The 25,093-nt window shown below is 63.1% G+C and overlaps 3 protein-coding genes across 7 annotated transcripts; 2 read left to right on the top strand and 1 right to left on the bottom strand.

The window, feature by feature from the left end:
• The first annotated feature begins 110 nt into the window (after positions 1–110).
• PYCR3 (pyrroline-5-carboxylate reductase 3) lies at positions 111–6,495 on the top strand. 2 transcript variants are annotated; one of them, XM_043484431.1, is made up of 6 exons: positions 111–748; positions 4,159–4,223; positions 4,609–4,788; positions 4,994–5,206; positions 5,502–5,594; positions 5,756–6,495. In XM_043484431.1, exons 3-6 carry the CDS (start codon positions 4,612–4,614, stop codon positions 5,936–5,938), a joined length of 666 nt encoding a protein of 221 aa, XP_043340366.1. In that variant the 5' UTR covers positions 111–748; positions 4,159–4,223; positions 4,609–4,611; the 3' UTR covers positions 5,939–6,495. The 2 variants fall into 2 exon arrangements, with proteins under 2 accessions (XP_043340366.1, XP_043340365.1); XM_043484430.1 differs by lacking the exon at positions 111–748 and adding an exon at positions 750–908.
• A 303-nt stretch (positions 6,496–6,798) lies between these two features.
• TIGD5 (tigger transposable element derived 5) lies at positions 6,799–11,243 on the bottom strand. The gene has a single exon (XM_043484295.1). The coding sequence runs from the start codon at positions 11,117–11,119 to the stop codon at positions 9,194–9,196; it is 1,926 nt and encodes a 641-aa protein (XP_043340230.1). The 5' UTR covers positions 11,120–11,243; the 3' UTR covers positions 6,799–9,193.
• Positions 11,244–11,333: 90 nt separating this feature from the next.
• On the top strand, positions 11,334–24,083 carry EEF1D (eukaryotic translation elongation factor 1 delta). Of its 4 annotated transcripts, none has more exons than XM_043484290.1 (8): positions 11,334–11,626; positions 19,636–19,756; positions 19,856–19,927; positions 22,878–22,977; positions 23,097–23,197; positions 23,349–23,567; positions 23,683–23,877; positions 23,992–24,083. In XM_043484290.1, the coding sequence occupies exons 2-8, from the start codon at positions 19,640–19,642 to the stop codon at positions 24,028–24,030; spliced, it is 843 nt and encodes a 280-aa protein (XP_043340225.1). In that variant the 5' UTR covers positions 11,334–11,626; positions 19,636–19,639; the 3' UTR covers positions 24,031–24,083. The 4 variants fall into 4 exon arrangements, with proteins under 4 accessions (XP_043340225.1, XP_043340226.1, XP_043340224.1 ...); XM_043484289.1 differs by lacking the exon at positions 11,334–11,626 and adding an exon at positions 15,577–17,928; XM_043484291.1 differs by lacking the exon at positions 19,856–19,927 and having other exon boundaries at positions 11,355–11,626.
• Positions 24,084–25,093: the final 1,010 nt, after the last annotated feature.

Below are 25,093 nucleotides of genomic sequence, written 5' to 3'. Positions count from 1 at the left end.
CCCCTCAGTCTCTAACGTGCTTCCTGTCCTCAGCCACACACTCTCTTCCTTAGGACCAACTAGAGAGGCCAGGTCTCTCCTGGGGAACACCTCAGGAAGGTCTCCCCTGCCTCCCTACATAGCTCCCTGAGAGGCTCTCAGAAACCAAAACCCAGGCTGGCCTGAGGAGCTTCTTTAACAGCAAAGCCGCAGAACGCTGCTCCCACGTTTCACTGGCTGCGCCAATTTTATGCTGTCACTCGGACCCACTGCAACTTGGGGGAAAGCTGACCACAAGCTGGGACCAGGCAGCCCTGTCCTCCGCACCCGACTGCTCACAGGCTCCAAACAGAACCAGCGCGCCCTGTTCCCACCCAGAAACTGGCCCGAGGCCGGCAGAGTCCCACTCGCTATCTACTGATAAGCGGAAGTCCGCATTCTGGCTGCCGGGAGTTTCATCAGAATCTGCTCAGCCGCCCCCTCCTGGAAGCTCAGCTGGCCGGTGTCCATCAGCGCTTTCCCATTGGCCCCGCGAGGGACCCCATCCCACAGCAGCCTCCACCCTTTCCGACCCTTCGCTTGTAAATGGACCCTCTCAAGTTGCTACTTGCGAAATTCACACACCAGTGGAGCACCCAAGTACGCAACCGGCCAGTGGACCGGACGCTTCTCGCGGCGCCGCGCCCCGCCTCTCGCGGCATTACGCACCGCACGGAAACCCCGGGAGAGGGCGGAGCGTGAGGTCTCCGCAGCCAGTGGAGGAGCGCAGGTGAGGCCCCCGCAGCCTATTGGCGTAGCTGAGGACGGGGGTGGGGCGCGGCGCGGCGGCGTGATGGCGGCGGCGGCGGCGGAGTCCGGCGGGAGGCGAGTGGGCTTCGTGGGCGCGGGCCGCATGGCGGAGGCCATCGCGCATGGCCTCATCCAAGCAGGTAGGGCGCCACGGGCGTAGGGCGCGTGGGGACCTCAGGCTCGGGGCCAGCGGGCGTCCGAGACCGGCCTGAGGTGAGAGGGGCGGGCTTACCTGTCCCGTGCCCACCTGCCCCGCGGATCCCAGAGCAGCGCGGCGCCGTAGGCGCAGGGGCCCCAGGGTGGAGCTCGCCGGCGGGCGTGGGACAGGACGGCTCGCGGACTCTGCCTTTCCGGACTCTGTTTCCTCTGGGAGCGCGGCTGGAGGGGATGTGGTGGAGAGGCTCAGAGCCAGCCGTCCACACGGTAACCGTGAGGCGGTCGGAATTGGGATGCGCTGTGAGTGCATCAGTTCAGTCGCGTCCAACTCTTTGCTACCCCATGGACCGCAGCACGCCAGGCTTCCCGGTCCATCACCAACTCCCGGAGCTTGCTCAAACTCATGTCCATCGAGTCGGTGATGCCATCCAACCATCTCATCCTCTGTCGTCCCCTTCTCCCACCTTCAATCTTTCCCAGCGTCAGGGTCTTTTCCAATGAGTCAGTCCTTCGCATCAAGTGGCCAAATTATTGGAGTTTCAGCTTCAGCATCAGTCCTTCCAATGAATATTCTGATTTCCTTTAGGATGGACTGGTTTGATCTTGCAGTTCAAGGGACTCTCAAGAGTCTTCTCCAACACCACAGTTAGAAAGCATCAATTCTTCAATGCTCAGCTTTCTTTATAGTCCAACTCTCACATCCATACATGACTGCTGGAAAAACCATAGTTTTTACTAGATCGACCTTTGTTGGCAAAGTAATGTCTCTGCTTTTTAATATGCTGTCTAGGTTGGTCATAGCTTTTCTTTCAAGGAGCAAGTGTCTTTTAATTTTATGGCTGCAATCACCATCTGCAGTGATTTTGGAGCCCAAGAAAATAAAGTCTGTCACTGTTTCCCCTGTTTCTCCATCTGTTTGCCATAATGTAATGGGGCCAGATGCCATGATCTTAGTTTCTGAATGTTGAGTTTTAAGCCAAGTTTTTCACTCTCCTCTTTCACTTTCATCAAGAGACTTTTTAGTTCTTTGCTTTTTGCCCTAAAGGTGGTGTCATCTGCATATCTGAGGTTATTAATATTCCTCCCAGTAATCTTGATTCCAGCTTGTGCTTCATCTAGCCTGGCATTTCACATGACGTACTCTGCATATAATTTAAATAAGCAGGGTGACAATATACAGCCTTGACTTACTCCTTTCCCAATTTGGAACCAGTCTGTTGTTCCATGTTCAGTTCTAACTGTTGCTTCTTCACCTGCATACAGATTTCTCAGGAGGCAGGTCAGGTGCTCTGGTATTCCACTGTGAGTGCATAAAATAACACATATGCCGAGTTTGGAAGATTCAGCACACAAACAAAAAGTAATGTATCTTAGTAATTTTTAATATTGACTACCTGTTGGAAGGATAACATTTTGGCTACCTTAGGTTAAATAAAATGTATTATAACTAAACTTGTTTTTTTCCTGATTGTTTAATATGACTACTAGAAGTTGTAACGTGACATGTATGGGTTGAGCGATGTTTGTCTTGGACAGTCCTAGCTTAGAGTGAGATCTCGTGCCTCGGTTGAGTTGCCTGACCACTCTGAGCCTATGTCTCTTCTTTTGATTTGTTTGCCAGCGGCACTCCTAGTATCTGGCACTGCACATCTGGAGCCAGATCATCCTCCATCCTTCACGTTGTAGGGTGTTTAGCTCCCTTCCGTGGCTTCTCCCCACGAGAGGTCAGTAACATCGCCAGTTGTGAGAGCCAAAAATGTCTCCAAACCCTGCCAGTGTTGGGGGCAGGCAAAATCATTGGTTGAGAAGATCATGGCATCCGGTCCCATCACTTCATGGCAAAAAGATGGGGAAACAATGGAAACAGTGACAGACTTTATTTTCTTGGGCTCCAAAATCAATGCAGATGGTGATTGCAGCCATGAAACTAAAAGACGGTTGCTCTTTGGGAAGAAAGCTATGACCAACCTGACAGCATATTAAAAAGCAGACATTACTTTGCCAACAAAGGTCGATCTAGTCAAAGCTATGGTTTTTCCAGTAGTCATGTATGGATGTGAGAGTTGGACTATAAAGAAAGCTGAGCATTGAAGAATTGATGCTTTCTAACTGTGGTGTTGGAGAAGACTCCTGAGAGTCCCTTGAACTGCAAGGAGATCCAACCAGTCCATCCTAAAGGAAATCAGTCCTGAATATTCATTGGAAGGACTGATACTGAAGCTGAAACTCCAATACTTTGGCCACCTGATGTGAAGAACTTCCTTGGAAAAGACCCTGATGCTGGGAAAGATTGAAGGCAGGAGGAGAAGGGGACAACAGAGGATGAGATGGTTGGATGGCATCATTGACTCGATGGACATGAGTTTGAGCAAGCTCCAGGAGTTGGTGATGGACAGGGAAGCCTGGCGTGCTGCAGTCCATGGGGTTGCAAAGAATCGGACGCGACTGAGCGACTGAACTGAACTACAGCAGGAATGGTGGTGGTGTCCTGATTGTGCTCCACAGTATTTAGGATTGTTTTGTGGTGATTATGGACTAGCTTTTTGCCTTTAGCTATATGTCAATGTCTAGAGAGATGAAATGTCTAGAGAGATGAAAATCATCAGAAAGCAGGTTATTGCAAGCCTCAGGTGTTTACTTGTAAAACTTGGGAGTGTTAATTGCTACCCCCAGCTACATGGAGTTCATGTTGACACAGTGCAGGCAACACATAGTGGCTGCCACCATCTGTCCAGGTTGTGGGGTGCATTTCTGCCTTCTTGTTAGACCTTGTAGAAATCTGATCTGTAGAGGATTCTGCCAAACAGGCATTCTCTGCTTGGATGTCCCAGCACAGACACACCCTCTTTCTAGGGTTCACCTCATCCCGCACCCTCCGTTCCTGGGCCTCCGTACCCACCATGCCCCCTCCCCAGCCTTCCTATTCCCAGTAGCAGCAGTCCCTGGGATCCATGTCCTCACAAGACAAGGCGAACTCCTGGTCCCTGTGTCCAGCAACGTGTCTGGACTCAGCAGCAGGTAGGCAGCAGTGACTGCCGGGTAGAATCAAGTGAGGCTGGTGGTCTGGTCTGGTCCCAGCTGCGTGGAACTGCCCCGCTGAGCTCCTGGCTTCTTGGAGAGGCTCAGGATGGCCCAGGTGTGGCTGAGCCTCAGAGACTTGCAGACCCGGCAGGCTCGCTCCACCGCCCCGCCTTCCTCACTGACACCCCCGCTCTTCTTTGTCTTTCCCTCCAGGAAAAGTGGAACCTGAGCACGTGCTGGCCAGCGCACCCTCCGACAGGAACCTCTGCCGTTTCCAGGTGAGCCGGGCAGTTCCCAGGTGGCTCTTGGCTCCTGTCCCTCAGATGCTCCTTGGGGCCAGGGAAGCGCTGCTTACTTGGCTAAAGTTTTGAGATGGCCTGGGCTGGGGAAGGGGAGGTCAAAGGCCAGAAGGAACATCAGGATCGTGGAGGGCCAGGGTGGGGTAAAGGGGTGTGCGTGCTGGGTGGGCAGAAACGTCATGGGCACTCACTGGCTCAGAGGGCTTGAGGCTGTGCTGCCGTCAGGGCCCACCTGAGGTCAGGTCCTGAGCAGGGACGGGTGGTCTGGCCGCTGGGAGTAGAGCCATCCGCAGTGGGGGCCTGCAGGGGGCTGCGGTCTGGAGGACGCCTGCTGACAGACCTGGCCCTGGCGTCCCCGCTGCAGGCCATGGGCTGCCGGACCACCCACTCCAACCCGGAGGTGCTGCGTAGCTGCCCCCTCGTCTTCTTCGCCACCAAGCCCCACATCCTGCCTGCCGTGCTGGTGGAGGTGGCTCCTGCCGTCACTGCGGAGCACATCTTGGTGTCCGTGGCTGCTGGGGTGTCCCTGAGCACCCTGGAGGATGTGAGTGGCCCTTGAGGGTGCGGTGGGGCTGAGACGCTGACCTCAGGCTGGGTTCTGCTGACCAGACTCGACTTCCCAACCTGGCCATCCCAGACCGGCTGCAGCTGGGGCCTGGCCCTTCCAGAAGCCAGCATGGGTGGGTTGGGGAGCAGAGTTTTTCCGCTGGCTAGCACAGGCCTCACTGACCACAGCCTCTCTCTGGCAGCTGCTGCCCCCGAAGGCTCGGGTGCTCAGGGTCTCACCCAACCTGCCCTGCATTGTCCAGGAGGGTGCCATGGTGATGGCGCGGGGCCGCCACGCTGGGACCTACGAGGCCCAGCTCCTGCGGTCCCTGTTGGAGGCCTGCGGGCAGTGCGAGGAGGTGCCCGAGGCCCAGGTGGACATCCACACCGGCCTCAGCGGCAGCGGCGTAGCCTTTGTGAGTGTGGTGGGCAGCCCTCCCTCTGCAAAGTGGGACCTTCCCAAGCCCCCCCAACAGCCCCTGCCCCCAGGGATCCGCGCTTGTTCCTCAGCTGCCCATGTGTGCCCACCCCACATCAGTGCCTTCCTGGGCCTTTGAGGCCGGCCCCTTGGCAGACACCTCTGGGCTCCGGCCTTGGCTCTGGTGGCTGGTGCCCTGGGCCTTGTTCTGAAGGTTCCCAGCCTTTTCCAGGCTGGGTGCTGAGTCCCAGGGAGGGCTAGCTTTGACTCCCGCCCCCTCCCCACTGCTACAGGTGTGTGCCTTCTCTGAGGCCTTGGCTGAAGGTGCTGTCAAAATGGGCATGCCCAGTGGCCTGGCCCACCGCATCGCTGCCCAGACCCTGCTGGTGAGACCCTGCTGCACAGCCCGGGGAATGTGTAGAAGGGGAGGGTCAGCATGGGGAGGCGGCCAGCTGGCCTGAGTTGAGACAGGGTGCTGGGGGGGATGAGCTGCAGACAGGCTGCCAGCACCGCCCCCCGCCCAAGTCACCCCAACACCTCTCTCCAGGGGACAGCCAAGGTGCTTCTGCAGAAAGGGCAACACCCGGCTCAGCTGCGGACTGACGTGTGCACGCCAGGCGGCACCACCATCTACGGGCTCCATGCGCTGGAGCAGGGTGGGCTGCGGGCCGCAGCCATGAGCGCCGTGGAGGCCGCCACCTGCCGGGCCAGGGAGCTCAGCAGGAAGTAGGTGCGGGCCACACCTCTACCCTGTGGTGGCTCGGGTCCCCTCTGTCCTACAGGGAGGAGGGGCCCTGGCCCGCAGGGAACACAGCAGGGTGTGGCCCCTCCCTGGACCCTAAGCTCCTGGCAAGGGCAGGGAGAGCTGGCCCTGATGACCCTTCCCTGGGTCAGGAGCCCCGGAGGGTCCTGTGGCCTGGCCTCTGACTACCGGATTTGGTTCTCAACATGTCCGTGAAGGGACCAACAGGCCTGGAAAGCCAGAAACGTGGGACCTTTGTTGGGGGACAGACCCATCCCACGCAGGCCCAAGTGCTGGAGCCCCTTCCTGCCACCTGCCAGGCGTCTGTGAACAGGGCTGATGCACCCACTGGCCACCCCCACTCTGCTGCCCGGCCTCAAGCCCTCCCCGAGTTTCAGCCACCAGTGTCCCGCTGGCCCTCAGCCAGGGACTGCTTGTCTGACCCCGGCCCTTCTACTAGTTAGAAGGGTCAGCCTGAGTCCATTTCTTCACCTATTTTTTTTTTTTAACCTTTAAAATGGAAATAAAGATGCTGTCCTATAGCATGGAGCGATCAATGTTTCACTGGAGGTGGATAAAACCAAATCCCAGTGCCTGGAGTCCCATCAGCAAGGCCCTGGGCTCAGACTCAGGTGGGTGGTGCAGACGGGGCTCCCCTCTATCTCCCATCACCCCCCTCAGCAATGCGTCAGCCAGCAAAGTCCCTGGGCCCAAGCTGGGGCCCTGCCCTGAGGTGGCCAGTCTGCGTGAGGCATCTGTGGGCCCACTGCTGTTCCTCCCTGCTTCTCAGATGGTGTTCTGGAGCTACGCACTGGGTGGTTACAAAAGTAAGACTGGGACAGAGCTTGTGTGAAGTGGGCATGTTCAGCCTTTATTATAAAGTGAGGCTAGCTGTGAAAGGGCCCCTTGACAGAGTAAGCACCTCAGAGCCCACTCCAGCCCCCCTGCCCCCGAGATCCTGACCTGCTCTTGGGCCCACAGGCTCAGGGCCAATCCCTGCACTGGCAAGGCCCCTTCCTCACCGCAGGCTCCAGGGCTCCATCCGTGGTCCACTGTCACCTGGGGGCTTGTTCCCCAGTGTGTGGCCCCTCGGGCAAGGCTGGCCTCACACGGGTGGGTTCACTCTCCCGACCCCCCTGGTGGGCTGGTATCAGCCAAAGTCATGGGTGACACTTTCTGCCCGCTGCTGATTCTGCCAGGCCAGCCCTGAGGTCCTGCCTGGGGGCTGCTGGCTTGGAATTCGTGACCCTCGCTGCCTTAAGGGTTCAACAGATGATGGTGAACAGGAGTGGAGAGCCTGGCAGCTGAGATGCCTCGGGCCCAGCGGTAACCACAGCAAGGCACTTCAGCTGTTCTCCCCACGGTTCACAGAGCTGAGCTCCAGGAGCTGGGCCTGCACTCTAGGGAGGAGGACTTCAGAGGCCCTCACGTGAGGTGTCCCCAGCCCCACCCTCGACAGGGCCCTGGCTCTTCAAGGCCCAGACCAGCCTGCGCTGTGCCTCATTTCTGCACTGCCATCTGGGGCCGGGCACTGGCCAGAGCTGCCTTCTGGGGTGCAGCCTCAGTGCCCCAGAGGGGGTGAGGCAGGAGGCTCTGTCCCAACACCCAGTTCTCAACATCAACCGCAGCCCCCCTGCCCAGACCCCAGGGACAGAGGATCAAAGGTGAGACGGGGAACCTGGCGAGAGGGGTGGCACCGAGGATGCCACCAGAGACTACTCTGGCCCAGCGCCCACCCAGGCTCCAAGTCCGCTCCCTCGCAGGGACCTGCAGGACAGAGGCCCCGCAGGTGGGCTATGGTGAACAGGCACTCTCGCCTGGGCCCCTGACGGTGTGACATGCAAGACATCCTGAGGCCAGAGGTGCGGGCCGGGTGCAGGCCTGCCGCAGCTGCTAGCGGAGTGAGGGCAGCAGGTGAGGTGGAGGCTTTAGCCGGGGCTGGTGGCCATGCCTCCCTTCTCGCCTGGAATCCTCCGCACCATCGATCAGCTTTCAGATCTGACACATACACGTACATGTGTGGGTGTTTTGATTAGAGGTGGTTCCAAGGAAGAGCTGACATCTTTGCTCCGGGGGCACCCCCGTGGCCCTGCCACCATGCATGGCCCTTCCCTCCCAGAAACACATCACCTGGGTGCGGCCTCCACAGCCCAGGAGCACCAGGAGGCAGGGGCAGGTGAAGAGGTGGGCAGAGCACCGAGGCAGGCAGCAGCACCTCAAATCCAGCCCTCCTCAGGGCTCTGGGCGTCTCTGCCGGGCAGCCCCTGGGAGACCTGGGTGTCTCAGCCTCAGGCCCCCAACAGGGTCCTGAATCTAGAGCTGAGTGGAGCAGCAAAACAGTGTGGGAGCTGGAGGGTCACACGGAGCCCTCGCCACCTCCTTTCAAGCCGTGCCACCCAGAAGCCTAATTCACAGCCTGTGGGAAGCGGCTCCTCGGCTACACCCCTGGCAGTGCTGGGAGCTGGGCAGCCTGGGAGGGGAGCTAAGGCACTGAGGGTTGTCCTGGCATGGCTGGCGGTGCCACAGGGCTGCTCCGAGAAGACAGCATGGCTCCGGGCCCTGAGGCTGCTGGGGTGTGGGGCAGGGGCCCAGGTCTAGTGCTCGTCAACCCTACAGAATGAAAGCTGTTTAGAATAGCATTTCCTTAAAGATAAAAAACACAAGAACCTTGGCTGCACCCAGAAACTTAAAGCCCCATCCTTCTTTCCCAGCCCCCCAAGCATCTGCCTGAAGAGTACCTGGAAAAAACAGAGTTAATGCGCCAAACCAAAGACCAGTGGTGTGCTTCCCACTGGGACGACCACAGGGCTGTGGTCCATGGGGACCGGATGCCGGGCCCTTGTCCAGGGCAAGTGCTGGGCCACGGGGGCTGGGGGGACAGGAACGTGGCTGGGGCAGCCCCACAGGGGCCAGAGAGAACACGGCTACCTGCTCTCTGCTAAGCGCTGTGGCGTATGCCAGGTCCGCGTGGGAGGGCACCTTGCCGAGCCACGTGTGGGCCTGCCCGGGGAGGAGGGGTGGCCACGGCCTCTCTTCCAGCTAACCCAGCACCAGATGGGGTGCCAGTGGAGGGGCCGGCCCTTCACCAACAGGGCTCTCTTGGGCCAGGCCGGGATCCCTGTCAACCCCTGAGCTTTGCAGGTGGGCCACTCCAGGGAAGGCAAGGCAAGACGGGATCTCTGTCTTTCCCCCCTCCGCATGCCTCAGGAGAAAGGCCACTGGGGGCTGCCGGGGCGGGCTTGGTCACAGCCCGTCGTCGGGAACCCTGGATGAGGGCCCGATGCCCCCCAGCCTCCGGGCCGTGCTAATGAGCGAGCGCAGCTGCACCAGCTTCTGCGGCCCCACCTCCCGGGGGTCCTGGGTCTCCAGCCACCGCAGCGCTGTCTCCAGACCCCGAACGGCCTCCCCAGCGGTGGGGACGGCCTCCTCCTCCTCTGCTCCTCCTGCCACCGCTGAGGGTAGGCTGGCAGGGAGCAGGGGGCCCCCGGGGACCAGCACAGGAGGCCGGCTGGGGCCCCAGTCCTCTCTGCCACTGTCGGGCAGCCCCCCATCATCGTCCAGGTGCAGCCACTCGGCCACCTCCTCAGGAGCCAGGCGTTTGTAAGCCAGGGCTGCCAGGTGTGTGAGGTCGCTAAGCACCCTGCTGCGCTCCGCGGCCTCCTCGGCCTGGCCAGCAGGCTGCCCAGCGCGCTCCTCCACCGGCCGGGGCTCGAAGGCAGCCCGCAAGCCCAGCAGCCAGCAGCGCTCAATGCTGCCGGCCTGCACCAGGTCCCAGGAGAGGCCGGCCAGGTAGAGCATGTCCTTGAGCATGAAGCTGCGCATGAAGTCCAGCGGGGACCCCCCAGCGCAGGACACGGCCAGCCGCAGCAGCTCCCGCTTGTACAGCTGCTTAAACGCGACCACCACCCCCTGCTCCAGCGGGGCGGGTATGTGCACCCGGCCGCTGCCCCTGCACAGGAACAGCACCCGCACGGCCCCGTCGGGGGTCTGCAGCTCCTCCGGGGGACCGATGGGCTCGGGCCGGTACCTCCTGCGGGTCTCCTCGCTCTCCTCCAGGGCGGGCATCCTGGCCCCATAACTGGGGCAGGGAGGGTGGGCCACCAGCAGCACGGCCTTCTGCTGCAGGCAACTGCGGCGCAGGTAGCGCCTGACACCCGGGACGAACTCCTCGAAGAACCAGCCGCGCAGCAGCGGGCGGCTGAGCCAGGCGTCGGGGCTGTAGCGGTAGGAGGCGGGGAACTTGTCCTGGTTGTGGTGGCGCAGGCTTGGTGGGTCTGGCAGCTGCCCGATGACCAGCGGCTTCAGCTTGTGGCTGCCGGTCAGGTTAGCGGCCAGCAGGACCGTCACCCGGTCGCCCCGCCAGCGGCGGCCGCAGCTCCCCGCGCCCACGGGCGCAGCCTGCTCCGGGAGCAGCTTCCAGTAGAGGCCCGTGACGTTGGCGTTGTAGATCTGTTCGTCGCCGTAGCCGCCCTCTGCGGGGGCCAGGGTACTAGCGGCGAGGTCGGGCAGGGGCCCGGCGCGGGTGGGCTGCGCGGGCTCCTGCTTGACGGGCGGGCCAGGCGCGGGGCCGGCGGCCGCGGGCTCGGCCTCGCCGTAGATACGCTGGCTGGAGATGCCGTGGCGCTTCTGCCAGCGCCAGAACCAGCCGTGGCTGGCCTTGAAGGTGCATTCGGGCCCGTAGATCTGGCGCGCGAAGGCCTCGGCCTGAGCCTGGATGAGCGGCCCCGACAGTGGCACGCCGTGCTGGCGCAGCGCCAGGAACCACGAGTAGACGGCGCGGTCGATCTCCTCCTCGTTGGCCAGCCGCATCTTCTTGCGCTGCGTGCCCACCTCGCCACCCAGCTGCTCCAGGAACCAGCGCAGCTTGGGTTCGTCCTTAAGCCAGCCGCGCAGCGTGCCGCCAGGCACGCCGAAGTCGCGGCACACGCTGGCCTGCCGCTCGCCGCCCTTGACGCGCTCGATGGCTTGCAGCTTATCCTTGATGGAGTAGGCCTTGCGGAAGGCCATCTTCACGGCGACGCGGGGCCGCGGCGCGGGAGCGGGGGGCGGCGGCCGCGCGGCGGGGACCGGGGCGGGCGCGGGGGGCCGCGGCGGTTGCATAGGGCGTCCGGGCGGGGGTCGGCGACCGCGGCGAGGGGCCGGGACGGCCGGGGGTCCCGCAGGGTACATGGCTTCTGCGGCGACCGCGACGGCAGCGGGGCCGCTGGAGCCGGAGCCATACGCCCTCCCGGCCGGCCGCGCTGGGCCGGCGCCGGGGGCGGGGCCGGCCGGGCCCTCCCCTTTGTCTCGCCCCGGGCGCGCGCAGGCGCGCTGGGCCCCCAGTCCCTGCGCCGCGCCGCGCGTCACTGGCCCCCGCCCGCCGAGTCCATCCGAGCTGCGGCGGAGGGGGACGGCCGGGGCCGGCGCCGTGTCCAGTGGTTTGCTCCAGCTCCTCTCGGAAAGATCGAGCTCCGCGGGGGTCTCCCACTGGCTTCTGCCCTCGCTCCCGCGGGGAGCGTCTCACGGAGGGCCCGGGCCGCGCGGTAGGGCGTGCGCGCGGGTCGCGTCCCCCGCGCTCCGGCTTGTGGTAGAGCCCGCCGCTTCACTTCCCGTGCGCGGACCGCGTGGCCCTCCCTTTCCTCTGCCGTCGCGCGCCGCCGAACCCTGCTCGTTGGTCGCCGCGTCCTTGGCTGGCGTGTGAGTACCGCGGCTCGCGCCGCCAGGCCCCCGGGCCCAGGGGAGGAGCGGCCCGCGCTGCGCAGGCGGGGGCCGGGCTGCAGTGCCGCGGAGTCCGCGGCGCGGGGCCTACTGCGGGCTGGTGGCCGCGCGGAGGGGCGGGGCGCGCGGGCCATGTGCCCGCTGGACCTCTGCGGCTGGGCGGGAGGGCGGCGGCGGGCATACCGGGGCCGCTCTGCCCCCCGCCTCGGTGGGTGACATGGATGTTTGCCCAGCCGTGGCCCGGGCCTGTAGCTTCCCGTTTGTACGCGTTTGTTGAACAGTTGACTGCTGCACGCCGGCTCTGGGCCTGGGGTCCAGGCGCGGGCCCAACCTCTGTCAAGCTGTCTCAGAACCTGGACAGTTCACGGACGCGGGGAAGAGTAAGGACGTGATTGCTGGGTGACTCAAACACCGCCTTCCTTGAGAGTGGTGGTGGTGGAGCTAGGTTTGGATAAGGTGGTCCGGGCTGTTGGGCAGTGTCGCTGGAACGAAGGGAGAGGCTTGTGCTGGAGCTAAGTAGGATGGGGACCCGATGGAGGCGTCTTCAGGTTTGCAGAGCAAAGTGCCGCGGAGAGCAAGAAAGCCGTTTGTGTGGGTGATCCTTGTCTGTCAGGAGGGCAAGTTGACCCTGGCGGGCCTGGGGCTGAGGAGGCCCCAGGTCTTGTCTCAGAAGCAGTTCTGACACTCCCAGCTCCTCTGAGAAGCCTCAGCCGGTAAGTGGGCTGAGCTCACGGTGACTGCGTCCTTCCCGAGACCACCCTCCCCACCAGCTCCAGACGCAGGTGTCCGCTGAGAAGGGGTGGCACACAGACTCCAAGGAGCAGGTGCTCTGGGCCAGCTCTGCGGGGCGGTCAGTCCTGGGCCAGGGCCGGGGGTTCCCTCCAGCTCCTCACCTTGGAGCGCGGCCGCTGTGGGCTTCACAGGAGCCTGGGTGGGTGGCACGGTCCCCTGGCAGAGCCCCTTGCAGTCCTGGGGAGCTGGGTGAGGCTGCAGGGCTCAGCACAGCTTATCTCCAGTGTTTGTGCCCTGGTGTCAGGTTTCCGGGGGCTGCAGGCAAGAAGTGCTGGCGTGAGCTCTGGCCCTGTGCCCGTGTTTTAAGATGATATGTGTGATTTCAACGTGGACAACATTGTGACATTTGTGTGAAGGACTGGTGTCAAAGTGAGACGTGGAGTCCCAGCCCCTCACCTACTGGCCCGGGACGTGTCTCCCCTCCTCCAGCCCACCAGTTGTGTGAGGGGTCACGGGTTCTGGGTGCACGCTGCTGGAGCCGCCCCGGGGGAGGGGCGCAGGACCCGGCGGCCAGGGTGGATTGATGGGGCACCAGAGACGGGGCAGAAATAGCGCCATGGCTGTGGCATTGCAGTGTGGACGGGGCGCTGGCTGGGGTGGGGTGCCATGGGCAGACACAGCGTAGGGCCTGAGTCTTGGGGTGCAGGCGCCCCCCTTCCTGCCTGCGAGGCAGGTTGGCATTTCTGAGTGGGAGTGAACTGTCCAGGAGTCGGGTGGGAAAGCATCTGAGGAGGAACATGGGGCTGTGGCGGTCACCCCTAGGGGAAGGGCAGGGGGCATCATGGCCCTGCACTTGCCCCGGGGCATAGCTGCCCTCACCCGCCCTCCTGGACCCTGTACGCATGGGGCGCTCTGTCCGGCAGCTCTCGGTCAGGCCACGCCAGCCGAGGGCCCTGTCTGCACACACCTCACCCCGATTCCCACTTCCTGTGGAAGGTGGGCATAGCGCTTTGATCCCCAGGTAGATCACCTGGGAGCCCCTCTGTGTGGCTGCGATGGGGCCGTGTGAGCCCTGGGTTACCTGGAAACCTCCATTCACCCAGGGACTTGTGGGCCCCCCACCATGGTGTCCTCACCTTCGGGACCCTGAGGCCAGAGTATTCTGGGCAGGGCCGCTGCCCGGTCCCTCTGTCACTGCAGGAACGCCCTCCCAGCTGCGCGGAGCCCCAGCCTGGGCCCCGCTTTGGAGACGGTCCGCTGGGCAGAGCTGGTGTACTCACTCCCCGGGCCTGGGCTGGGAGGCAGGGGTGAGCTGCTTCACTGCCTTCACCCCGGGGCCTGGCAGCCCTTGTGGCCCCTCTTGTGCAAGAGGTCTCAACTGGCCTCAGTGGTCAGCAGCCTGCCCTTGGCCCTGCAGGCGAGCCAGCGGTCTGGCTGTCCTGAGATACCCTGGCACCCCGCCCTCCAGCATCTTGTCCCGACACCGGCTTCACCAGCCGGCCTGCACTGTGTGGTCGGCCTCGCTGGGATGACTGTCCTGCGCAGTCCTCCTCCTCCCGAGCCTTGCTGCATGCCCCCTGAGGTTCCTGGTGCGCCCTGTGTGCCGCTGACCTGATGCTGGCGCTCTAGTGCTGGCCTCAGCGTGGCATGAACTGGGGGGGGAATGGCAGGACCCTGGGGGGCAGGGCTGGCCGGGTCCTTGGCTCCTGGGATGCTGCCCCTTGTGAATTCAGGGCCAGGCGCCCCATCTGTCCTTTTGTCCCTGAGAGGCCTGTGGGGACAGTGGCACCCTGCCCATCTGGGCTTTTGCCCCTGCCCCAACAGTGGCCCCGAGGGATCCAGAGGCCTGGACCCTGTGGAGTGGGCGATCCCCACCCTGCTCCCCGTGGACAGTGGGGTGCTGGAGGTGCTGGCTCATGCCCAGGTGGGCTCAGGGCGGAGCCCAGCTGGGGCCTTGGTGCTGCAGGGGCTCCGGCCCATTTTGAGCGACAATGGAGCAGTGCTGCCTCGAGCGTGGACTTGGCCACCCCCTGGGATTTGGGCGGGTTGGAGGCGGGAGGAGAAGGGGACGACAGAGGATGAGGTGGCTAGATGGCATAACCGACTCAATGGACATGAGTTTGGGTAAACTCCAGGAGTTGGTGATGGACAGGGAGGCCTGGCGCGCTGTAGTCCATGAGGTCGCAAAGAGTCGGACACGACTGAGCGACTGAACTGAACAGGGATTTGGGGGTGAGCTCTGGCTGTCTTTCTCCTCCACCAAACGTGCCTCCACACCGCCTCACCAAGCAGCTTTAGCAAAGGCCCCCAGCCTGCTCGGGCCGCCCTGTTAGACCACCTCTAACCTTGCTGCTTTCTCTTCATGCTGTCCTAGGAGACCAAAGGGAAAGTAAGTACCCTCCTGCCCCAGGCGCCTGGGCACCACAGCCCAGCCCCTGTGCCTGCTGCATCCTGACACCTCCAGGGTGCCTGACCTCATCTGAAGTGGAGGCTGGGCCTGGGGGGTAGCCTCTGCTCTGTCCCGGGCCAAGTCAGCCCCAGCCCCGGCAGTGGGGGGTACCCCTGAGCAGGGATCAGCCTGCGTTCCTCCACCTGTGGGAGGGCAGGGTGCCACCACCGCCCCGGCCATTCCTGCTCTCAGGCATGTTCAGAAACGGCCCCCTTGTCCGGAGCAGTGGCTCAGAGGGCTCCTAGCGGAGCCTGGCCTGGCGTGAGGAGCCACGTGTCTAGGCTGCTAGGTTCAGGCAGAGCTTCAGCCTGGTGGGCAAGGCTGCTGTGTGAGGGTCTGTGGGCGTGGGCAGAGGGCAGACAGGCCTAGCCTGGTAGGCCCGCAGCCCACGGGGACAGTGGGTGATGTCACAATGGCCCTGCCCCCTGGTCACCCGGCCCTGCCCCCCATCACTGCCTCTGCCGTCAGCCTAGCCTCGGTAAGTGCTGCTGCTGCCCAGCAGGAGGCTCGAGGGGACGGCCAGGGACCCCTCTAAGCCTGAGGCACCTGCCCCTCAGAATACAGGGGTCTCTCTGAAGTCCTGGGCAGATCGGGACTTAGGCTGTGCATCACAGGGTAATTGGAATCGGGTTTTGGTTGGGGGGATGGTGTTAGGAAAGGCTGTAGACCCTGCAGGGAACGGTAGGTAGGGTGTGCCATCAATCTGCCTCCCCCTGGGGCCTCATCCTGGGTGAGGGCTCCACAGACCTCACAGCAGCAGCAGGGGGACACGGGACGTCCTAGGGGGCAGCTGCCCAGCCCCTGGGCCAGTTGGCCTGGTGCCTCTGCTTCCAGCACAGGGTTCAGAGTAGGGTCTGAGGAGCATGGAGACCTTGGCCAGTCCAGCCCCACTCTAGAACTGGCCGGTCTGGTGTGGGCTTGGGGCCCCTGGTGCATCCCAAGAGCAGGCTGGCTTCCTGGGCGGGGCTGCTTCTGGCAGTGGGGGGCGCTTTAGCATTCTGGGCTGCCTGGGTGGGGTCTAGTCTTTGTGGAACCTGATGCCCCAGAGCAGAACGGGGGACCCCATGCCAGCAGCAGGATTGGGGTGTAGCAGAAGCTTGTCTAGGGGTCATGCGGGAGGTGCAGAGCCCCGTGGTCACCTCCCAGTGTTCCGGTGATGGAGCCCCTTAACCAAAAGGTGCTAAAGTGCGGGGACAGGACTCAGGTTCCTGTGTGGCCCCTCGAGGTGCACCCATGGTGGGGCTGATTGCCTCCTGCTCTGGAGACGGGGTGATCAGGTTCTGCCTGGGCCACTGGGTACCTTCCCTTTTAGAAAGTGATTCCCTGCTGTGTCCCCAGATTTGGCCTCCATGGGGGTGGGCTCTCACCATCTGCTCCTGGCTGCCCCTTGTCCCTGACCCTCCAGTTCCCCCTTGGAACAGGCCCTGCTTAGGATGGCAGTGTGGCCATGCGGGTGGGAGACTCAGGTCAGGCGGGGTGTCCTGTGAGGGGCCGTCCTCTTGAGACCGCCAAGTCATTTCCCTAGAACAGAAGCCCTAGTGCCTCGGGGGTTGGCCAGGCCTAGTGAAAGCACAGGACGTCCAGTTAAAATTTCAGATGAACAGTAAAGTCACTTTTCCCAGTTGAGACTGGGAGTCTCAACTGTTTCATGGGACAAACTTATTCTCAAGATCATTTGCTGTCAACATCAAAGTCAGATTAGTTGAGTGTATCTTGTGTTTTACCTGGTGGCCATTCTTGGGGTTCACAGGAAAGGTTTCTATAACCAAAGAGGTTTGGAAAGTGTTCTCTGGACCTCTTGGAGAGAGCCTGGGTACTTGTTGGATGAGATAAGTTTTGCAGTTAAGATGATACACACGCACACGTGCCCCCCCCCCCGCCCCGGCCCTGCACACGCGTGTTGACTGCCTCCCGAGCTCCCTGTGCATGCTGACCCAGGGCACCCCATTCGGGAGGCTGAGCCGGGAGGGCCGACTGGGAGGGGCCGTGTTGCAACTGCCCTCTTGTGCTTACTTTTTAACGCTGCACGCAAGATGAGGAGCGGAAAGGCCGCCTGGGCCCTGGAGACCGTCTGGGAGGACAAGCAGAAGTATGGGGAAGCCGAGCGGAGGTTCTACGAGCACGAGGCCACGAGAGCCGCCACCCAGCAGCTCCTGGCCGAGACGCTGGCCATGAATGGGCCAGGTCAGGAGGACGAGGCGGACAGTGGCAGCAGGAGCGAGCCCGGGAAGAACCTCGACGGAAAGAAGCCACTGCAGAAAAAGAGGAAGCGCTCCCCGAAGGGCTGGCTCAGCCAGGCGGACCTGGCCCTTGTGGGCCTCTCGGCCGACCACGTCTGGCTGGACAAGCCGCTCTTCGACCAGGCGGAGAGCTCATACCGCCAGAGGCTGGCCGATGTGGCTGCCCAGGCAGCCCAGCGTCCCACCCTGGCCCCCGGGGACCCCTGCACCCACGGGAGCCAGGTGGCTTGCCACCACGTGACCTGGGGCATCTGGGTCAACAAGTCGTCCTTCGACCAGGCTGAGCGGGCATTTGTGGAGTGGTCTCAGGCCCTGCTGCTGGCTGCAGAGGGGAGCGGTGCTCAGGGGGCTCCCGACACAGGCCAGCGGGCGGCTGCCCTTGACCTGCGCCTTCTCCACCAGTCTGGTCCACCGGCAAACGGCCAGCCACCGCTGGGCAGCCTGCAGGCGCTGGTGCGAGAGGTGTGGCTGGAGAAACCCCGCTACGATGCAGCCGAGAGGGGCTTCTACGAGGCCCTGTTTGACGGCCATCCGCCTGGGAAGGTGCGCCTGCAGGAGCGAGCCGGCCAGGCAGAGGGTGCCCGGCGGGGCCGCAGAGACCGGCGGGGCCGCAACGCTGCGGGAAGCAAGCGGCTTGGGCCGCGACGGGCCAACGGGGAGGCCGCCTGTGCCCTGCCCTACTGGTACTTCCTGCACAAGGACGCCGAGGCTCCCTGGCTCAGCAAGCCCACCTACGACAGCGCGGAGTGCCGCCACCACGCGGCTGAGGCCCTGCGCATGGCCTGGCGCCTCGAAGCTGCGTCCCTGGCTCACCGACCTGGTGCCCGGCCAGGCCCGTCTGTGTCCAGCCTGAGACCCAAGTAGGAGAAGCGTGCCGGCTGGGTGCCTGGGCTTCCCAGGCCAGCATGCGCCCCTCCCTGCTCCCACCCTGGCAGGGCTCCTCCCAAGACTGCCGGCCCCCCAAGTGGGCTACCCCAGCAGCTCTCCAGGGATAGGGCTCTGCCCCGGGCACTGCAGCCTCTGGGCTCCACCTGGGCCTGCATCCTGATCACTCCCATGGGGTCGGAGTGGGCCCAAATGTGGCCTGTGTGGAGTTTCCCCTCTGGCCGGGCAGCTTGCAAAGTCCCCCCTGACAGTCACGGGTGGGGGCTGGGGTGTGCGATGGCGGGTCCTGGTCTCTGATCCCCACTGGGCCCGGCACCCCACCCCTCCTGCCGTCTCCCCTCTGCCCTCATCTGAACCCACCTGAGATGAGGTGGGTGTCTCTGGTGCTCCACCTGAGTCTGAAAGACACCCACTGGACCAGGCCAGCTTGCCTCCTGCCTGTGAATCTGGGGGTCTGGCCCCAGAGTGATTTTGTGCAGTGCCAGCTGATCTCTGGGGGCCAGGGCCTGTCTGAGGAAGGGGTCTGCTAGCCTGCGGGGCTCAGGCAGGTGGGCGGAGACAGGTGGACCGCAGGCAGCCTGGAGGCACAGCATTAGGGAGAGGGCCAGCGGGCGTGTGGGGCGCTCCCTGGACCCCAGACTCTGGCAGGAGCCCCTCTGCCCCCTCAGAGGGCGTAGACATGCTGCTTTGATAGGGTCTTGGCCTTGGTGTGGGGTCTGTTGTGGTCAGATGTTCCCCAGAAGGTCGGAGGTGAGGTGTGGGACTAAACAGTCTTCACGGTGCCTCTTGGGGGAGGGGTGGGGGGGTCTCAGGGTCCCTCCTCTCTCATCACTGAGGTCCAGTGGTGGCCGGGGATCTGCAGCAAAGAGTGTTGGTTCGATCGGATCCTGTTCTGTTGCACTGGCTGAGGGACGGGCAGCCCTGAGCAGCGGACTTTGCTTGTGTCGTCTGGGCCGTGGCCCAGGTCTAGCGGCTCCCCTGCCCTGCCGAGTGGTGGAAAAGCTGCCGGCTGCAGCCTTGAATGTGGCTGGATCCGGCTCACAGACACACCTGGAGCAGCCAGACTCACACTCGGGGTGTTAGAGAGCAATTGTTTTCTCTATTGGTTTTCCCACCATAGCAGTTAAATGCAGTATAATAAGCTTGTTACACATTACTAACATTTATGTGAGGAATAGTTTTTCTGTAACAAATATTCAGTGAAGTGGGGTGGCCTTATTTTGTATTTTTGCAAATCTTGTGTCTGGCTTAATAGGAGACAGCTGGATTCCTAAACCTGCTATGCATTCAGTGTGTGGGTGTGTATTGTCTGACCAATCCCGCCTTGAACAGATATGTGGTGGGGAAAGGAACGACCTTGGTGACCGCCAGAGGTCCCTGGCCATGCTTTGAGAGTTGCTCATCTTGGGGACTGGCCTGGAGACCACCAGCCTTAGCCCTGAAGGGGGTCCATACAGTGGGCTTGGGGTTAGGGGGGGTCCCAGGCTCATTGTAGCCCATGCTGAGAATCTCTGGTGCCCTGTTCTGGGACCTGGAGCCGTCGCCACCCAGGACTGGACAGCTTGCCCCACTCCCTCGGGGTCCAGGCCGTCGGGAGGGTGCGTGTGTGGGCAGGTCCTGGGGCCTTGGTGCGGGCAGCCTCTCCTCCTGGCGGGTCTTAGTCTCTCTCTTCTCTTCAACAGAAAAATGGCCACAAACTTCCTCGTGCATGAGAAGATCTGGTTTGACAAGTTCAAATATGATGATGCAGAAAGGAAGTTCTATGAGCAGATGAACGGGCCCATGGCTGGCTCCTCACGCCAGGTAGGGGCTGCTGCACTTGGCCTTGGGGTAGCTGAGGCTTTTTTTCTTTTTTAATTTTAATTGAAAAAAACAGACAGGTTCTCTCTGCACCATCTGCAGGAGAATGGCGCCAGTGTGATCCTCCGTGACATTGCGAGAGCCAGAGAAAACATCCAGAAGTCTCTGGCTGGAGTGAGTACTGCCCTCACGCCAGGCGGCCTGTCTGGCATTTCCCCCAGCATGGCCTTCGGGGCACCTTGGGGTGAGGCGTGCAGGGCTGTCCACCGCACTGCAGGAGAGGGCGCCCTCCCTCCCGTGGCCTCGCCAAGCCCGTGGTCACCTGGCACTGCCTGCCTCGCGGTGGTGGCTCCTGTCACCCCGGGCCTGCGTGCTGGCGCCTCCCTCCTTCCTCCTCCCCCGTCAGTGTGGCTGTCCCCAGAGGGGTGGGTCACCATGTCGTCATGGTCGTTCAGGCGCTCAGTCGTGTCCGCTTTGCGACCCCATGGACTGCAGCACGCCAGGCCTCCCTGTCCTTCACCAACTCCCAGAGTTTGCTCGAGCTCATGTCCACTGAGTCAGTGATGGCATCCAACCATCTCATCCTCTGTCGTCCCTTCTCCTCCCGCCTTCAATCTTTCCCAGCGTGAGGGTCTTTCTAATGAGTCAGGTGGCCTCTTTGCATCAAGTGGCTGAAGTGTTGGAGCTTCACAGGGCATGAAGCTACCATCTTGATTGCAGGCCCAGAGAGGGGCCTGCAGCCCAGCGTGGCCTCCCGGCCCACCTGAGGTCAGGAGGGGAGCACAGCCCCGTCCAGCTCTGTCCCTGGCCTGACTGGGGCACGGCCCTTGGGGATGGCAGCCCTGCTGTTCGCCCGCCCAGGGCCGCAGGGTAGTGTCCAGCCTCGGGCTCAGTGTCCACAGAGCTGTGCTTCTGGAGACTCCAGGAGAGAACCCACCTTCCTGCCTTTTCAGCCTTGAGAAGCTGTCCACATGCCTTGGCCTGTGGCTTCCAGCCAGCGGTGTCGGGACTATGACACCCATTTCCATCTCGTTTCTTTCTCTCTCCTGCCTCTCCCTGATGGGGCCCTTTGTGACAACACTGGGCCCTGCAGGTTAATCTAGGGTAGCTTGCCCATCCAGCTCCACAGACCCTCTGCCCTGGGGTCACCTTTCCACAGGGTCAGGGGACTTTGAGCTGGCTCTGTAATGACAAAGCATCACACACCAGGTGACCGAAACAACACAAACTTGTTTTGACAACCTGGATGGTCAGACTCGGAGCGGAAGGTGTGGATGGGGTGGGCTCCTCCTGAGGTTCTCAGAAGGAGAGGCCTTGGCATGTTGGCCGCTGTCTTTTTCCTGTGTCTTTCCATCTTCTTTCTGTGAACAAATCTCCGCTGCCAAGGACACCAGTCACTGGGTTGGGACCCCTATCATGACCCCGTTGCAGCTGATTACCCCTGTGAGGACCCCACTGTTGACAGTGTCTCCCACCCTGAGGCCCTGTGGTGGGGCCTTCAGCTGCCCGGGAAGGGTGCCGGCCCAGCCCTGGGCTTGGGTTGGGACAGACGGGCTCAGCATACACCGGGGCTCCAGAGGTTCCTGGGGGCTGCTGGTGCCAGGCAGGCTGCAGGCAGGGACGCGGGCTTCCGGACGCAGAACCTCAGGTGGCACCGCCCGCACCCTGCGGTCGTGGAACGGCCCCCGCCCTGAGCCCTCGGCTTCCTCCGCAGAGTCAGGGTGGGAGGCTAGGCCCGGGGCCTGGAGGCCATGGGCTGAGCGGCTGGTGTCCTTGTGGCCGTGCGGCAGGTGGGGCCTTGTCTGGAACCTGTGACCTGGGGGCCCGTCAGTGTTGTCGGGGCTGGGGCTGGGTGGCAGGCACAGAAGTGCGAAGGTTTGAGGCTGCAGCCACCTCGAGGCTCCGGGACCTGTTTGATCCGCTTTGTGGGTGCGGATCCTCCAGGAGGGCAGGCCTGGCCTGGCTGTGGGGGAGCCTGAGGCTGGTGGAGCCCTGGAGGGGGGTGGGCTTCCGAGAAGCAGGTGGTTCTGGATCGCATCCCCTAGCCAGGGGACCCGCGGACCCTCCTAGTGGGAATTGCAGCGCGAGTTGAGCTGCGAGCCAGAGGCGGAGATGTGGCCAGGGTGGTCAGCCGTGGGGGCGGGGCGGCCACCCACTGACCAGAGTAGGGAGCTGGGGGTGGTTGGGGTGGGTTCCTGGCTGACATGAAGGGAGGGGGCGTCCGGGGGCTGGTCGCTGCCCCTTCCCGCCACCCAGCACCACTGGCCGGCTCTGCTGGGTGCTTTGTGTGGTGGGAGTGATGGCCTGCGAGACATGGTGTCAGCCCAGCACTACCCGCTGGTCCTGGGACGGGGAGCCAGCGTCGGTCAGCCTCCGGAGACCTTCACCTCGGTAGCGGTCTGGGAGTGTGCAGGGCACGGAGCAGCCACGTGCTTTCCAAATGGTGCTTGGTGGGCAGGCCCAAGGCCCCAGGTCTTTCTCGTGACTGGATGCTGGAGGCGGGCAGCAGCTGTCTGAAAGGGCTGGGAGCCATTCCACTGGGTGCAGGGTGCACGTGACCACATGCCGGCTCCTGGCGTGTAGCTCGGGCTCGAGCTGTGGCGCCATGTGGGTGAGCTCCCTGGGCAGTGCCGCCTGGGGCAGACGACGGATCCCCCTCAGAGAGGAGCGGAGCAGGCTGGAGGCTGGACCGGAGCTTTCCAAGGCGGGCAGCCGTGTGGCCCGGGGAGGCAGGGCCAGGCTGCCGCTCCTGCACCGGGTGCTCATCCTTCTGCCCCCGGCGGGTCCTCCCCTGCTGTCCTCCTGTTTCTAGCTCAAGGCTGTACTGCCTGGTCCCCCTGCCCTGGGTCTGGCCGCTCCTGGAACTGTGAGTCCTTGGCCTCCTCCCACTGTCCCACAGGCAGCGGCAGCTGAGGCTCAGCTCTGCGCTGCCTCCGTGTCGGGGCCGCCCGAGCCCCCGGCTTCCTGGGCTGGGTTCCCACCCGGCTGTGGTGCTGCCTCAGCCTGGTGCTCACAGGGCTCCCCCTGCAGGCTGAGCTCAGGGCTCTGCTTTAGCACAGCTGTGAATGGGGGACCCCAAGGGGCAGGCAAGGGTGTGAGCCCTGCCTTTACTCCTGCCTTGCAGAGTGCAGGCCCTGGGGCCTCCAGCGGGCCCAGTGGAGACCACAGTGAGCTGGTCACCCGGATTGCCAGCCTGGAAGTAGAGAACCAGAGCCTGCGAGGGGGTGAGGCCCTGGGCTGATGGGGGTGGGGGGTGGGGGGTGGGGGGTCCCACCCTGGGCCTAATGTGGGGGTGTCCCGCCCTGGGCCCTGCCGTCCGACCAGCATCCCTGTACCCCCACAGTGGTGCAGGATCTGCAGCAAGCTGTCTCCAAGCTGGAGGCACGGCTGAGTGCCCTGGAGAAGAGCTCGCCTGCCCACCGGGCCACCACTCCACAGACCCAGGTGAGGGCCCACCCCCACCAGGGACCCCCGGCCTGGTGCTGAGGAGCTGGGGGCCCTCTGCAGGCCGGCCCAGGCAGCAGTGAGGGGCAGGGGCCTGGGGTCCTGCCTGTGTGGGTCTCAGCCTCCACACCCGCTCCCCCCACCACGGCAGCACGTGTCTCCCATGCGCCAAGTGGAGCCACCCAGCAGGAAGGCGGCCACCGCCACGGAGGACGATGAGGATGACGACATTGACCTGTTCGGTAGCGACGAGGAGGAGGACAAGGAGGCTGCCAGGCTGCGTGAGGAGAGGCTGCGGCAGTACGCAGAGAAGAAGGCCAAGAAGCCTGCCCTGGTGGCCAAGTCCTCCATCCTACTGGACGTGAAGCCTGTGAGTGGCTCACCTCCGACCTTCCCCTCCCCTCCCCATGCCTGGGGTTCTGGAGGGGTCAGCACTGGGCAAGGCAGGTGTAAACTCAGCCTGTGCCCCTTCCCTCTCACCTCAGTGGGATGACGAGACGGATATGGCCCAACTGGAGGCCTGCGTGCGCTCCGTCCAGCTGGACGGGTTGGTCTGGGGGAGCTCCAAGCTGCTGCCTGTGGGCTACGGCATCCGAAAGCTGCAGATCCAGTGTGTGGTGGAGGACGACAAGGTGGGGACAGACCAGCTGGAAGAGGAGATCACCAAGTTCGAGGAGCACGTGAGTGAGGGGGCGCACTCGGAGGTGCAGGGGTGTCCCACGTGAACCCCTGGCCAGGGGCGTGGGACTTTCGGAAGCAAGGCCCCGTGTGACCACCAGCCTCCCTGTCTGCAGGTGCAGAGTGTCGACATTGCTGCTTTCAACAAGATCTGAGCCCTGGCCTGAGCCTGTGCAGCCTTGCAGCCAATAAAGACAGATAGATTCCAGCCCTCTGGCTCCTGTGTGTCCTAGTCTGGGCCCTGTGGGTGGGCACATCCAGGGAGTGAGTGCCCTTGGCCTGGGTCCCTGGTGTGGCCATGCGGGCACCCCTCTGCCTGCCCACCTCATCCCCTCCTCGCTTAGCTCTCAGTTGCACTGCCATGCCCAGGTCGAGCCCTAACAGCGTGCATTGTCTCCTCCACTGGGGAGCGGGGGGTACCTGGTCCCCCACCTGGTCTGCCTCCTCTTTTTGAGTTATCCCCATGGGTACGAAAGTGCCAGCCTGGAACCATCCAGGGAAGAGGTCCCAGTGGCCGTCCTGACCATGCCCTTGAGACTGTAGATAGTCACCTGTGGGAAACCCTGTGTGCATCTATGTCTAGGAAGGAGGTGGGGTTTTTTCCTTTAGCCCTGCCCCTCTCCCTCCAGCCCTGGAAGGGCACCCATCACCCCACCTGGCACACACACACCCACTGGAGAGAGACCTGGGCCCCTGACAGACCCCAGGACACACTACCCCATGGAGCTGTGCCCCTGGCCCGCCTGTGCCCCCCTCAGCCTCTGGTCTGGGCAGGATTGTGTCACGAGTGTTTCCTCCCTGGATCTGGTGTGACTGGTGAGAAAGAGAGTTGTTGGGGCCTCCAAGGCCCCTTAGGATTCCCGTGGGGCTTAGCGTGCAGGACTGGAGAGCCTTCCATGCCAGCTGGTGGACAAGAAGTCCCCTTACTTGGGTTGGCACCACGTTTCGCCTAGGACAGTGTGGCCTTGCTGCGGTGTGGTGGTGGCCCAGAGCTGCCCGGGGGTGTGGAGTTCGCATTGCCCTCTTTTACCTTCCTTACGCTGCACGGAGCCGCGGGCGGCAGGGGACAAGACAGACCGTGCCCCACGGGGCCGACCAGGGGTAGCAGACGCCCCAGCTCGAGTCCAGCTTCAGGAACTGCTCCCCGGCGTCTGGAGGCTGGCGGCCCGCCCCGTGGGTTCTGGTTGCCAGGAGAGGCGGTCGCGCCCTGGTGGCCCA

This window comes from Cervus canadensis, chromosome 12 (assembly GCF_019320065.1).
Source record: "Cervus canadensis isolate Bull #8, Minnesota chromosome 12, ASM1932006v1, whole genome shotgun sequence".
NCBI lineage: Eukaryota > Metazoa > Chordata > Mammalia > Artiodactyla > Cervidae > Cervus > Cervus canadensis.
This window is presented reverse-complemented; position numbering and strand designations above follow the sequence as displayed.

What these genes read in the sequence shown, in the direction of transcription:
- EEF1D (XM_043484289.1), top strand. Translation starts at nt 16,862, where the DNA reads ATGAGGAGCGGAAAGGCCGCCTGGGCCCTGGAGACCGTCTGGGAGGAC. An exon ending in GTGTCCAGCCTGAGACCCAA is followed by an intron (nt 17,929 to 19,635) that starts GTAGGAGAAGCG and finishes TCTCTTCAACAG; the next exon opens with AAAAATGGCCACAAACTTCC. An exon ending in TCCTACTGGACGTGAAGCCT is followed by an intron (nt 23,568 to 23,682) that starts GTGAGTGGCTCA and finishes CTCTCACCTCAG; the next exon opens with TGGGATGACGAGACGGATAT.
- TIGD5 (XM_043484295.1), bottom strand. Translation starts at nt 11,119, where the DNA reads ATGTACCCTGCGGGACCCCCGGCCGTCCCGGCCCCTCGCCGCGGTCGC.
- PYCR3 (XM_043484430.1), top strand. Translation starts at nt 812, where the DNA reads ATGGCGGCGGCGGCGGCGGAGTCCGGCGGGAGGCGAGTGGGCTTCGTG. An exon ending in GCATGGCCTCATCCAAGCAG is followed by an intron (nt 909 to 4,158) that starts GTAGGGCGCCAC and finishes CTTTCCCTCCAG; the next exon opens with GAAAAGTGGAACCTGAGCAC. An exon ending in GGAACCTCTGCCGTTTCCAG is followed by an intron (nt 4,224 to 4,608) that starts GTGAGCCGGGCA and finishes TCCCCGCTGCAG; the next exon opens with GCCATGGGCTGCCGGACCAC.